The sequence below is a fragment of the Diadema setosum genome, chromosome 2 (genome assembly GCF_964275005.1).
Source record: "Diadema setosum chromosome 2, eeDiaSeto1, whole genome shotgun sequence".
NCBI lineage: Eukaryota > Metazoa > Echinodermata > Echinoidea > Diadematoida > Diadematidae > Diadema > Diadema setosum.
The window spans coordinates 18,885,165-18,900,531 of NC_092686.1; the positions used below are offsets into that span (position 1 = coordinate 18,885,165).

The 15,367-nt window shown below is 40.2% G+C and overlaps 1 protein-coding gene across 1 annotated transcript in view; it reads left to right on the forward strand.

The window, feature by feature from the left end:
- The first annotated feature begins 7,492 nt into the window (after positions 1-7,492).
- Positions 7,493-15,367, forward strand: part of LOC140243024 (nose resistant to fluoxetine protein 6-like) — a 44,589-nt gene continuing 36,714 nt past the window's right edge. The window contains exons 1-4 of the mRNA XM_072322767.1: positions 7,493-7,546; positions 9,099-9,270; positions 10,517-10,680; positions 11,940-12,027. Coding sequence (XP_072178868.1) covers positions 7,493-7,546; positions 9,099-9,270; positions 10,517-10,680; positions 11,940-12,027 — 478 coding nt within the window. The remainder of the gene's footprint in view (positions 7,547-9,098; positions 9,271-10,516; positions 10,681-11,939; positions 12,028-15,367) is intronic.

The window sequence follows — 15,367 nt, forward strand, 5'->3', positions numbered from 1 at the left end:
GTAGTTGCCCTATAGGAGGGTAGATGACCGGGTGGTAGTTGTCCTAGGGGGTAATGGCCCTGGAGGGTAATATTGCCCTAGGAGGGTAGTTGTCCGGGGGGTAGTTGCCCTAAGGGGGAATAGACCTGGGGGGTAATTATCCGGGTGGTAGTTATCCGGAGGGTAGTTGCCCAGGGGGTAAGTGCCCGGATACGTATGGGAGTACTGATTTCACATAATATACGTCACTTAGAAACATCAGACACACATACAACACACACTCCCACACGCATACAGCACACACTCCCACACACACACACACACCCACAACAAACACACACACACAACAAACACACATACGCACAGACACGTACACACCAAACCACATTTTTTTTTCAAATTCCAACACACATACACACACTCACACAAACACAACACAACACACAGTGTGTTTTGTGTGTGTGTGTGTGTGTGTAGGAATTTGAAAAAGAAAATGTGGTTTGGTGTGTACATGTGTGTGCGTATGTGTGTGGGTGTGTGTGGGAATGTGTGTTGTATTGTGTGTGGGAGTGTGTGTTGTATGTGTGTCTGATGTTTCTAAGTGACGTATATTATGTGAAATCAGTACTCCCATCCGTACCAAAGAGCATACACTGTACCTTTCTGCAATCTTTATTATGTAGTATGAATGCATGAATGCCTGTTTGGCAATTTTGACTTCATATTTAAGGCACATATTTGACACATTAGAGCAAGTCCTTTTTTCATCAAAACACGTATACTGTGTTGAGAATATATCTCTCTTATAAAATCCGGAGGCATATGGACAAATATTGATTTTCCTTAAAATTAGAATGATTTTTCCAACCCAACCCCATCTTCAAAACTGTACTTTACGTGTATTACTATAGGCACTTCCGGGTTCAGTCTTCTGGTAGTCGACCTCTATCTTACTACCTGATGAATATTCATGATGAAGCGGGACGGGTGCCCAAATAGTGCTTACCGGACAGGCAAAATCGGTATTCTGTAAGCCTGTCCTAAGCCTATCCTGGGACAGTCTGTATGAATAATGAATATTAATGACAAAAGACAGGACATGCCCGACGCAGTATCTATAAGCCAATCATCTGCCTAATTTTACGCAATGCGCACCCAAGATCTACATTGCTCAAACATGCGCTTCACGAAGCTCTACATACAGTGCGAGGAGTTCTGGATGTATTACTTGTCAGTCTAATTTTACAGTTAAAAATACAATTTTAGTCATCAAAGCTTTAGCAGGCACTTAGGGCCTATATCTATCTTTTCATTTTTTTTTTCTGTCTGAAGCGCCATGAGTATTAAAAGGTTGACCTGTGCGCTATGCAAGAAACCACTATTATTATTGATATTACTGTGTTATTATTATTATTATTCCATATTATTATCATTATTATTATTATCATCATCATTATTATTATGCTCAACCTCGGCCCGAACGTCATGCGGACGCAGTACCAGTGGCAGATCCATGATTTCATGGCCGGGGGGGGGGGCACACCAAGTTCTAAAGGGGTGACTTGCGAAAATACTGAGAAATGTACGCGAAGTCCCTTGCGGCGGGGGTCCAGGGCCCGCTCATTGATCCTATCAGGCATGACCATTACCTGGAAACTATACATCTGTACAATGAAAAACACAAAAGTACAATTAAAGACGCCTACCATTCAACACTGGGCAAATAAAGCCCACAAGACCGACGCTAGGTAGAAAAAAGGCCCACGAGACCGACACTGTATGTTATATCAAGTCCTGTCATTATGTCAGTCTCGTGGGACTCTTTTTGTTTTGTGTCGATTTCATGAGCCTTATTTATCTAGTGTCGAGCTGGTTACATGTACTTGATGTCGAGCTCATGGGACTTGTTCACGTTTGTGTAGGTCGTGGGCTGTATGACTCGTGGGTATTGAGCTTGTGACGTGCACCCCCGTTGCCACACCAGCGATTAGAACGGTATCGTAGTTTTCTATTTGTTGAATAATGGTGGGGAGTTTTTATGGAGCCAGGTGCAGTGGCGTATCTGGGGGGGGGGGGGGGGGCAAGGGGGCACGTGCCCCGGGCGCCACTCCTTGGGGGCGCAAAAAACGAAAAAAGAAACGAGGAAGAAGAAAAAAAAAAGAAAAAAAAAACGAAGAAGAAGAAGAAGAAGAAAAAAAAAAACTCGCCCGGAAGGAGGGGTGGGGGAGGGGAGGGAGAATGGTGGGGGGGGGGGGGGCAGAAAACCAAATCAAACAAGATAAAAACAAAACATGAAGATGGCGCGGACAAAATGACAATGTTTATTGTGTTCACACAAGAATTCCATGTTCTGTAAGCTGAAATACAAACATTTTCGGCTCGCTCGCTGCGCTCGCTCGCCAAAATTTATATAAAAAAGAAAGTAAAAACAAAACGTGACGATGACGCGGACAAAATGACAATGTCCGGAGTATTGTGTTCACACATGTCATTTTATATTTAGCAGGAAAAATGTTACACGGAGCAGCGACTGCAATTTCATTCGTTCTGAAGCGATCACCGATTGGATCAAAAGAGGACGCCAACGGTTTCGAACATACGGGGGGGGGGGGGCAAAAAAAAATAAAAAAAGATAAGAATAAAACGTAATGATGACGCGGAAATATACAAATTTCGGCTCACTCGCTCGTACTAATTTAGATTAGTTACGTTCAGACGGGAGCCCTTAACCTCGAAGTTAGGAAACTTCGAGGGTAGAGCTTGTAGTTAGGGACCGTGAAAACGCACTCGTAGTTAGCAAACCTCGAGGTTTGCTCGATGTTTCGAGCCACGAGAAATCTTATAAAATGGTTAGCGCTCTAACCACGAGCCGCGGGGGTCCCCACTCGTAGTTAAGCACCGTGTGGACACAAAAAACAACGAACTCGAAGTTAAGAGTGACCTCGCCGTAAACTCCAGCCCCCACAATTTCCCTTTGCTTCCGGGTCAACCTCCCAAACGTACACCACAAATACACTACACGTGAAAAACCTATGACGCACGACACAACAACATCATCTTTTCTTCCCATGCGCTTGATCTCTGAAACTGAACACGTCGAACTCGCTACTGTATTCTATATTTTTCTCCGACGCTAAAAAGAAAAGAAAAAATTTCGACGAATATCTTCATAAAGGCATAAAGTCATCAGTGCAGTGCTATCTCTGCATACCATGACAGAGAAAAAGAGTACCTGTAAGCGAGTCCGACAGGGTTGGACTAAAGAATAAATAGACGCCTTGTTAGCAGTGTGGGCTGAAACTTCCGGTTTTGTGGTTTTAACATCGAGTGGGACCCACTCGTAGTTACGGGGGGCAGAAGCTTAACCTCGAGGTTTCGTAACCTCGAGGTTAAGATTCGTCGTGTGGACACACGTCGTAGTTGGGGGGCAAGAGCTAAACCTCGAGGTTTCCTAACCTCGGGGTTAGGGCCTGCCGTCTGAACGTAACTAGTATTTCTTCAAGTACTCAGTTTGTTGGTATAAATCGTTATCTATAAGGTCGTCACTGTATCTAGATTAGAATTGTAAGATTTAACAAGCAAAAAATGACAAGAATGCCATGTTTTGTAAGCTGAAATACAAAAAAAAATTCGGCTCGCTCGCTGCGCTCGCTCGCCAAAATTTATCCAAAAAAAAAAAAAAAAAAGAGATAAGAACAAAACGTGATGATGACGCGGAAATATACAAATTTCGGCTCACTCGCGCGCACTAATAAATTTAGAGTATTTTTGAAAGTCCTCAGTTTGTTGGTATAAATCGTTATCTTTAAAGCCGTCACTTATACATCTTGATTAGAATTGTAAGATTTGATAAGCAAAAAATGACAAGAATTACATGTTTTGTAAGTTGAAATACAAAAATTTTCGGCTCGCTCGCTGCCCTCGCTCGCCAAAATTTATTAAAATTCATTACATTTAAATCACCCTCAAAAAGACCCCTTTTACGTTTAAAAAAATTATGAACTTTTAACATTTTGAAGCCGTCATTGCTGGATAAAGAGTTATTCATGACATCTTTATGGACAAAAATAGAAATAGAAATTTCAACACATTTACAATTTCAAGCATAATGAAAGAACACTTCACTCCCCTCTTGCCAAAAATAGGGGGAATGATATTATCATCCTTAAGTATGTATGAATAACAAGTCAATGGGATGTGTCTACTTTTCATGAAAAATGAAATTTTCTCCTTATCCAGTGATGACGACGCCAAAACTTTTAAAATACATAATCTTTGAATAACTGTCAGATATTTTTCTCAAACTTTCACTGCTGTATTCTGGTAATATTACTTCTTTCACTCAATTCCCATTTATATCATTTTTGTGATTTTTTTTTTGTCTGTTTCCTGTATGGATGAATTCTTCAATTCAAATCTTTAATAGTAAAGCAGTTTCTCTCAAGGTTTATCAAAATTTCTTGATCGCGTAGTTTTCATTTTGATAAACCATTCTTTAAAAGTATAGATACATTGAATAAGATATGAGTGTCTGTGACGGGTTTTTGTATGGTATTGTAAGTGTGTGTGTGTGTGTGTGTGCATGTGTGTGCATGTTTGCGTGTCTTTGCATGAAGGCCGATGTGTGTATGCATTTGAGCGGGACGTTGAGGCCAGTAACACTAGTGTAGGAATTATTTGGAAATTTATGTGATTCCAAACACTCGACACTGCTGAGGCAGCTTTGGTTTCAGATTTCACGAAATCACAAATATTAGCACTGTAACACTTATTCATAATCCATGTCAGACTGAACACCTACACACAATCACTCACACAGGGACCTTATACCCTTTCAGTAACCCTCTTGGTTCGGTCCAGGAGCGGACCAGGAGCGGACCAAGTCGAAAATTTTTATTTTATGAATGGGTGGGACTGGAGCCAAAGTGGCCCGCGCCAGGTGCGGACTATTTTGGCGCTGCTGCAGCTAGCACCAGGCGCGGACCAGGCGCGGACCTGGCGCTGATCGAAGAGTTTAAGCCCGGTCACACAGCGCTTTACGGCTTAATCACGGCCAAAACACGTCAAAAAGTGGTCTCCCGTGAAGCAGACGATGTTGTTCGCGTTGATGAGTCGAGTTTATAAGACGAGCTACGGTCGATTTATAGATGTGGCAGGACGCGGGGGAAAATCGGAACGGCGTCGGACGCGGTAAAAAAATTTGAACTGCTCAAAATTTTATTCCGCGGACAACCACGGGCGGCACACGTGGTAAAGACGTGCAAAACACGTGAAACACACGTGATAATCCGTGTTCAGGCAGTGATTAAAACTTGGGGAGACTTGGTAATTAAGACGCGGAAGTTTAGTGGTCTGTCACGGGCAGAGCACGGTCATCGGACGCGTGTTACGCGTTGGTATCACGGAAATAGCGTGTGTTTAGCGGCTTATCACTGACAAATGTATTTTTCCGCGTACATGCCGTGGTTAGCCGTGCTTAGGCAGTGTTTCAGCAGTGGAACAGCCGCCAACGGCCATACCCCGTACAAAGCACGGCCAAACCAAAATTGACCAAAAGATTACCACTTACGACCACGTCCACCAGATTTTCATAACTTTTTGTACGTGATTTAGACGTGGAGTGCTGTGTGTCCGGGGCTTTATGAACGATAGCAGCGTCAGGCGCGGGCCAAAATTCCTTTCACGGTCAAAGGTCACGGCTTCCGCTGCTCAGCTCATATAAGCGCGCGGCCACCGAACTAAAACATAGTGGAATGCGTGTCCCTATTCCCAACATACACGAGACCGTGCAGCCAATTACCGTGTTGCGTCGCCATCTTGTTCGGTCAATTTTCCTTATATGGAGTGCACGCTTAGGCGCGGTCAGACTGGGCCACTGGTACGCGCGCAAGCAAGAGTACGCCGTCCAGTGGCTAGTGATTATGACGTAACAATGCACGTTTGTTCATGATAATGGTCTTGCGCTTCGGAGACACAGTCCGCACTCCATATAAGGAAAAATTGACCTAACAAAATGGCGGTTGTAGCAAGTTTTGGTGGCTGCGTATTTCCTGGGTGAACACGCATTCCACTATGTTTTAGTTCGGTGCGCGCGGCACGCACATCAAATATCGCGCGAAAATGCACTTCCGCTCTGTCCATGACGTGTTCAGTTACCATGGCAGTTATCCCTTACGTTACCGAGTTTATGAATGGGTCATTGTAAAAGTAGCGCGGCTCTACTATATGGTTACTGAACGCAATTTTTACTGCTTGGCGCGGGCTAATTTAGATCGGACCAGGAGCGGGCCAAAAATGCATGAGTTACTGTTCAAGCGGCAGTAGATTGCTTGGCTGATGACCAATTCTGTAAAAAGGTGTAGGAGCAAAAAGCTGGTGGAAATTCCAGGATGGAGTCTTATATAATCGCAACTAGATATGAATCAACCACACCTTTGCTTGTTTGCAGTTGACCGATCTCCGTTTTAAAGTACTACGTAATCCCTTATCTCTGTCTTAGTTGTAGATCAACTATTAATCCTCGCTCTGACAGTCCAATGATGTAACAAAGTAGGTTCAGTTAAAGGCCATTTGTCAGTATTTTTTTTTTCTTTTCCGTTTTGTTTCACTATGAATGATTCGGTACAGGGAACAACTAGAATGTCTTGTATCTAGAGGCAGAATTAGCCGAAGGCAAAATACAAAACAATCTCATTCTCAAACATAACAATATACTGTATTACATTCAATGATAAGCCATGAAACAAGACTACTGATATCTACCTTTGATAGACCTATCGCGTAGGTACCTTTCCATACTGCTATCAAAGTTTTAAAGAGGAGTGTGACATTGCACATTCTATCACTGAACGGCCAGAAACACCGGACGTCAACCATCATTCTGGGACAAGAAGCTACTGGTATCATGGCGAAATCTAAGATGGTGTTAGCTCTTTATTACTTAGCACTCCTTGTCACTTTGTATCCACCGTCGATATTTGGCCAATGGAATCCTCAATTAGATAGGATCTGGAGAGATATCTCGAAAGGTGAGTTTTATGTAGCCCGATGTTAACACCTTCAAAAGGGTTACAAGTAAGCTTCCAAGTGTATGTATTTGAACACAGCAAAATCGTACTTTTTTTTTTTTTCATCCAGACTTTGATGTTATGTGAAGTGATGTGATAATCGTAAGGAACCGCCCCCGTACTGTTCGTTTGCTCTTGGACGGCAAATGTCTTTATAAAGCGTTAACAAGGGAAAAATATGTAAGACAAGATGGAAGGTTGTCATAAGTTGTAAAATACATATGCGGTATGAGTAACATGCAAGCATACTCTTCTGCGGAATTGGAATCTCAGTAATCTCTGACTGATCAAATGATGACTGCTATTATGTATCAGAAATCATTGAGTAGCTTTATACTATCGCAGAAGTGATTTATTAAATATAAAAATGTTTTATACTGATTTACGTTACAGGTCAGACTAAACCGTGGCAGTGGAGTGTTGAAAAACTATTAACCGGAAAAGGAATGAGTTACGAACACATCACGTCTCTCTCCAAAAACAACAGCGTATTCTTGAAGGTAAGGACGTTGGTTAGCTCTTAAGTACAGTACATTTCGGGTCTATATCGATCTCTCTCCACCAAGGAAGGGGGGGGGGGGGGGGAGTGTCTACTGAGAAGAAAAGAGAATGAAGACAGTGATGTTGAGGTGAAATGGTTATAGGTATTGCTTTAATCTAAAGAATAAGAATACAAATAATGAATACAGAAAATGAAGGAGAAGTGTTGATACGTTCAATGCAAGGCTGCGAACAAAGTAAGAATTCATTCCAGCAGGGCCCCGTTTTATCAAACGATATAATCGATTATAAATTTCCATACCACACAGGCTGCCATATACATAGACTTACCATAGAAATCAACTATATAATCAATTATTATAACTCTTCATAAAACAGGGCCCTGATATCTAACTTGGTATTCAGTCTTTTCTCTCTTAATGTAGTTGGACGAGGCCGTTTTCACCGCGAGGTGAACAGTATAATATAATTATGTGATGTCTAGGTGGACGGATTCTTCCATGAAGCTCTTGAAGAAGGTCCCTAGAATGAAATGTGTGTATAGAAGGGATGGTATTCCGTGAGGCTCCATATGCGGCATATGGGCAATTCCATGCATGAAAATATTATATGTTACCTGAGGGTGAAAAAAAAAAAAGAAAGACACCGCTTTGTTTTTATTCTCGAAAGTGTTCAGGAGGGTCATATCAAACTGATAGGATAAAAAATTTCGTCCAATATTGAAAAAAAAAAATTTTAGCTATTGACATAGTGTGTGTTTTTTCAAAGACATTACAAAAAAAAAAATTCAGTATAACTTTTACATGTAATTCCTCTGAAGTACAAATTTTCACTATCAATGACTTTCAGGTAATCACTAGATTTTATGCTATATATGATAACATAGTTCTCGTTTTGGAAAAATGAGCATTTCATTTTTTAAGTATAATTATATTTCCATCTCTTCCAAAGAGTAATGTCCGTAACGTTTTTGATGTAAAAGTTCTTGTAACACACTGTGTGTGGTCAAAATTTATTCTAAATCCAAACGCAAAGCTGATATCAAAATTATTCATCCACACGGTTTTTAGAGAATCTGCAAAAGCGTTTTGGACATTACATATAGCGTAGCCAGTGCGTTATGGATTTGTAACAAAAGTATCAGCTACTATAATGGTTGTGGGGAATAATTTGGATTCTACAAGCTTATCATCTAACATGTTTTCAAAGTGACTTTTTCAACAATGTATTAACATTTTCACATAATATGCTTTCCAAGTGTTACAACACCAATATGAGTTCGTCATACAGCTGTCAACTATGGTACAACGAGGAGCATGGGTTCCCAGGTTGACAGTAGTGAGAAATAAACTCCATTCTCAGTCCAATGACTACAATACGCGATATGAGCAGAAGAAGTTTACAGTTTAATCTTTACGCGAATATTCAGTTAGAAAACTCAACCATAGTGTCCTGTATGAAAAGAAAGCAAGAAAAAATAAACACACATAATTATGACGAAAATTCCAAGTGCGAGATTTTTAAAAATTTTTTTTTTGTGCATTCGTGCAGACTGCTAGCAACCAGCTGACAGACATCGTGAACAAAGCGCCAGTGCGTCAGACGGTATCAGGCGAGCGTGCATTTGTGCTGGTGGATGACGCTCTTCTTTCCGACAGATGCTACACCGACCTGATGCAGTACCTCACCGATATACGCAATGATGTTTACTATGCCCGGAGAAGTATGTTGTATTGTGGTGGTGGTGGTGGGGGGGGGGGGGGTGGTCTTCTAGAAAAGAATTTCAATTTAATATGACTCTTTTGTTTTATATATCCTTATATATATGAGAGTTAATCGTAGAAAATATACGTTTGGACTCCTTTTGGTATAATTTTAGTTAGATCAAAATGACAGAAGTCGCTAGTCCTGTAATGACATCAAGGATACTCATTGTTTGATTTGTGTGCTCGACGTTCTCAGAAGAAATTGCTTCCCTCTTTTAATACAACATTGACTAATGCAGTCACAATTTTGTCTTGTTTATGCGCATGACTTTACTTTTTATTCAAAAGTGATTTTCAGTGAGCAAAATTCTTCAGTAAGCAAAAGTATTCTGGCCACACAATGAAAATTTTGGGTGGTATATTTTACTTATCCATATTGTTGCATCGAAATGCATAATTTTTGCAATCGTCAATAACATTTGACAGCAAAAAAAAAAAAAATGTTATTGTTGGTACTTATCTTACCCTTTAGATTTCTAATTTGTAATAGATATTATCATTAAAATTTATCATTTTTTATGATTTATTTGTGTGTGTGCCATTTTATAAAATAATCCGCTGTGATCAATGTTCATGTTAAATAGAAATAAAAATAGAATTTCAATGATAATCTACGGTTTTGAGTGCGATGTCTTTGAAAAAGGATGACGAAAAACGAATTACAGTGACGATTGACTAAATTGAAGTTAGGATTTGCATTCTGTGAGTTTCTCGGGACGAATTTGAATGAAAAATCTTTGAAATTGAATTTCAAAAGTGTGAAATGTTCGGGAAAACCTATAATACATGACACATATAGCCGCTTAATACAGATGTTTCTGAGCGCACAGTTTACCGGAATCTACTTAATCCAAAATAATATAAACATATTATATTGATATACAAGTATTTCATCAAAATTATTGCATTGACGATATTCTGTTTTGATAAATCACTACCTTGTCTCAAGAATTCTCTTTTGTCTTCTTTTACAGGGAGTGGGCGTTGAACATGAATATTTCACTTCACTGTTATGTAGAGCTATCTAAATTCAAAAAAGGTGATCTTGCTAGAAAAGGGGAAATTGAGTGAGGATATTCTATTACTGCATTCATCAATCACCACAATGATTATCATGGTGATGATTGATGAATGCAGTAATAGATAGAACTCTACTCATGATCATATTAACAACAAAATCAACATGATGTCTATCACCTATAGTGTATACTTCGCACGGGGATCTTCCCAGCGAGAAGTCGTTGTACACCTACAATTTCCAAAGCTATGGCGACATCTGGCTCTGCACATCTAACAAGGCCAACGAGACATCAGGAGTGCCTTCTTTCGACGCTCAGTATTGTTTATTCCAAACTTATCTGGGTGCTGTGAGTATGTTTGCATTGTAATAAGAAATCATAAGAAATCAATAGAATTTATACACTGAATGAACAATCAATAAAACCAGTTTACACAAAAATGAACAATTTTAGATGCACGACGCTACATTCATCTTCTGTATGATTTTAGTTGAATTGAATAGGATTCCTTCAATAAAGACCGACCATGATTAGAATCCTAGTTGTCAGCTTGGCTTGGACATCATCTATTGTGACTGTACAGTCTCGCGTGAGTGACAGTCTTTCTCAGGAGTTTCTCTCAGGTGAGTCGTATTATTATTTAGGTGGCCGTCTCTGGTCGGTTGAAATGACTTTACTCTCCTTTTTTTTCCGGACACGCTTGCATCAGTTTCTCCTCCCCTGATTTGAGACGCTGGTTCAGGGTTTTCCTCAATTTTTTTTCCTGTCAACTGAGAGGTCCTTAATGTTGGTCTCTTTATTCATAACATCCTTTGATCGCAGTTGATGTTGGCTTACGGCTCTCCTTTAAGATGATAGCTCTCCTACAGGATGTCATTTAAAATGTTACCATCCTCCATCCGATGGACGTGTCCAAGCCTGTTCCCTACGTCCTGCTGGGAAGGCCAGGATGGGCAAGGACATCAGCATTGGGCGCTCAATCTTGCCACAGTTGATATAGGCCTCCTAATAAGATGTGACCTTGGCTTCTCAGATAGAAGGTATTTTATCGCTTCTCCTGTCTTGTGTTATTATATAATATAGCCCATAATAACGACAGAAGAGATGTAGTCCATATGTTTCTCTGTCGTATGGTAGTGTACTATAATCATACAGACATTGTGTATACTGCCTTTTTGGTCTTCAAAGTCAGTTTGGGATTTGCCCAGGCACGAGATGTGATGAGGAGAGCAAGTGTTGTTGCTGACTTCCAATCCTCTGTCGAGTCCAGGGAGAGGTCGCCAATGACCTGATGATAGTGGAGTCAAGATAAGGGAACTAGCCAACGACTTCAAGCTCTTAGCCAACATCATCATACGGTTTTCTTTATGCAAGGTTAAACCTAAATCTTCAATGTTGTTACTGCTCTACAAGACGGCCCTGCTACTTACTATTACCGGCTAGCATTGCCAGGTACCCATGTATACACCTGGGCCGAGAATGTCATATTGAGGGTAAATACGTACGTCTTGTCCAAGGATGTAGGCACTTAACGGGAATCGAACTCGAGACCTCCGATTGAAAGTGACGATTCTCATCCACTATGCCACAGTGCCCAACTGTTGCAGTGCAGAATGAGCGGCGTTGTATCTGTGTATTGTTCCAGGACGTTTGTCGTTCCCAGGCTGACGCCCACCCCCATCAGGAGATCCCCAAGTACAGGTGTATCACACAAGTGCCGCATCATATCAGGAAAAAGCGGCTGTGTCGATAAAGGTTTTGCATATCATCGACCTTGCTCTGAGGTAAACGAGGTTGAAAAGCCTCGCATACAATCTGATGCACAGAAGGCTTGCTTCAGGAGCAGAGCGAAGAAATCACCGAAGGGGAGCGAGTCCACGTTCTTGTTTAGCGCCACTTACAATACTGCATGGTTACGAAACTTCGGGGTCTTTTTTACGTTGGTGTGGAATAGGCCAGCAGATTGAGGCTGAATTTGGGGGTCAACTGGCAACTATCGTATAACAAACAAATTTTGTAATTTTTTGAAAGCATATTTCTTAACAAACTTACCAGTGAAATTTACCCAGAAGCTCTGCTTAGGAACATGCCCAAATGACGTCATCAACATTATGGCCACCCCCCAAACCAGAAAAAATGAATGGGAATTTTAGGATATCTCACGTGTTCATTATACAACTGACATTAATCATGAGATAAGTTGCTAGTGTATGTATTTCTTATTTCCTGCCTTTCTTCTACCAAATTGGGCCCATTTGTGACCTCTTTTTCAAAAAATTAGGTCATTTCTATGGCAACTTTATGCTGAAAACAATGTTTTTCTCAAACAAAAAATGCAACACCTTCTCAACGATAAACACCATTATTTTTAAATTTATATAAGTATGTAAATTCATTTGACTGGAGTTGAGACCTAACCTGTGAGAGACCATAGCTACCATGGTTACACTCAAACTTCCCTGTAGCCATTATAACTCAGCTGTCCAGAAATCACAATTTTCATTATTAGTGGTGTATTATGTATATTCCATCCCAGTAGCTGGATTTTTTTGTTGTTTTTTGTTTTGCATTTGGCACAATCATTAGACAAGCTGACATTTCTTTCAAGTCAATTAGGTATAGAACATAGATTAAGTCAATTTCTCATAAAATGAGACCCTCCTCCACCTCCGCCCCCACTCCAAATAAAAATGGTTGGTTCATGGCTGTTCCTTTCTTGCAGTCGTGTAGGGTATTTCACCAAACTTTTCATAATTGGTTTCAGTTTCACTTCACTGGTTTCAGTCTCGATATCTCACTTTTCTGATTGGTATGTTTCAGTCACGAGGACTTGCTAAGTGAAACTGAAAACACTAAGTGGCACTGATCTCACTGAAATCAATGTTGGTGAAACGGGTCTTGCATGGACTTCTGTACGATACCAAAGCAAGCTCATTATACTCCATGGACTACTACAACATATACTGTACTGCTGAAAGAAATGAAGCACTGTTAGCAGAAACTGGATACACATTTTGTCATACATCTCATAGATCACATTAGTCCAGTCAAAATAGGGTCCTTCTGGTCCTCTATCAAAGAAACTTTTATTTAATGAAATTCAATGGAGTCAACAGACGATACATTGCTCTGCAATTTTGACTTATACTGACATAGTTAAAGTGGTTATCATTCGAAGGGAGCCTACTACATTGTATATGGGAAGTGCCCACATTAATTGCCTCTATACATGACCCTTTGTAACGCAAATACCAACGCAATTACAGTCGTTCCAAAAGTGCATGTCTCAAAAAAAGGTCGTTCCTTGAGTTTTATGACTATCACTTGAGTATTGTGATTATGTATAATTATCGTATGGTGCTATAATCATTGTACATTCTTTTCACTCGACATAGTTTTACGCACCTCATTTTCTGTTACAAAGAAAGTGATTTCTATCTGTTCTTGTCGAAAATGAAATAAAAAATTGAATTGAATTGCATTGAATTGGATTCCTGCCATATCAAGACACTTTTTTTTCTATAAAAATTGCCGGGGTAGAGATAAAATAACAACATTGATCTGCAATGTCTATGCAGTCCAAAGGGTTCACTTGCAGAGACCACCTTGTGGGAGGTGCTCAAAGTAACCCCATGCATCCTAAAGGCAATGAAAAACATGCAGTATACAACCGCGAAAAATGTTCCATGGTTACATGCCTCTTCCGCCTGTGTAGCACATACGCTTTTATTTTCGTAAAATGCAATTAAAGTATAGGATACGTTGCTTTACAATATATCTATTTTGTCAAGCCCTTGGGAAGTGCCCAGATCACCCCTTCCCTGACCGTCGTGGTCCCAAAACAGATTAACAAAACATGCATTATATGCCAAAGCAAACTCACTTGTACATGCATGTAAAGTCGTTTTGCCGAGTGGTAAATAAAGACACTTTACTTTTCATGATTTTTAAATGGTAGAGACACTGCTTTACAATCATCATTCATTATAGTCAAAGGGGTGCACATTCAAAGGCAATCGAGTGGGATGTGTTCAAAATCATCCAACCCCCAGGGCAATATAGGGAACATGCACTAGCATAAAGCACAAATATGTTTCAATTTTCCATGCCTTCACATTGTCGTTACGGTTGTACAGCAATTGCCCTTTTGTTTGTAAGAAATGCAATACAATTACCAAAAGAAAACATGCTCTACATTAAGTATATTGTCAAAGGGTGAACATTCAAAAGCAATCCCTTGGGAAGTGTCCAAAATTACACCGCCGCTCAAGCCCCGTGATTACAACACACGGATACTATGAACGCAAATACCGACGTTCTTTCGTGCATGGTTTTTTAAGTAGTTCCAGCAATACAGCTACACACTTTTATATCAATGATTGTCGTGGAAATGATAGGAGAAGCATTGCTTCGAAATATCTATTTAGTGGGAGGATGCACATTAAATGCCAGTCCTGTGAGATGTGCCCCAAAGTACACCACCCTCATGGCAATATAGAAAACATTGAATATCATTAACGCGAATATACTATATGTTCCAAACGTACATGTTTTCAAACTTCGATCGTGCCGTACATCAAGGGCACTTTCGTTTTCAAAATACATTGTAGTTAATAGAGGAGACATTGCTCTACAATATCCATATCGTCAAGAGGGTGAACATTAAAAGACAACCCCATGGAAATTGTCCAAAGGTACACCTACGCTCAAGCCCCCTTAAGACAAAATACAGATATTAGCAACGCAAACACCGTTGTTCTAGCGTGGATGGTTTTAACAGTAGTTCCGGCAATATAGCAAATACACTTTTGAACAATGAAAAGTCATGGAAATGATAGAAGAGGTTTAACTTTACAAGATCTATGCAGTGAAGAGGGTACACATTAAATGGCAACCCTGTGGGTTGTGCCAACAATATTCCACCCTCACGGCAATATATAAAACAGATAAAATCATATAATGCGAATATATACATGTTCCAAACGTATATGTCTTCAAAATGCCATCGTGCCGTATAGCAAAGGCACTTTTGTTT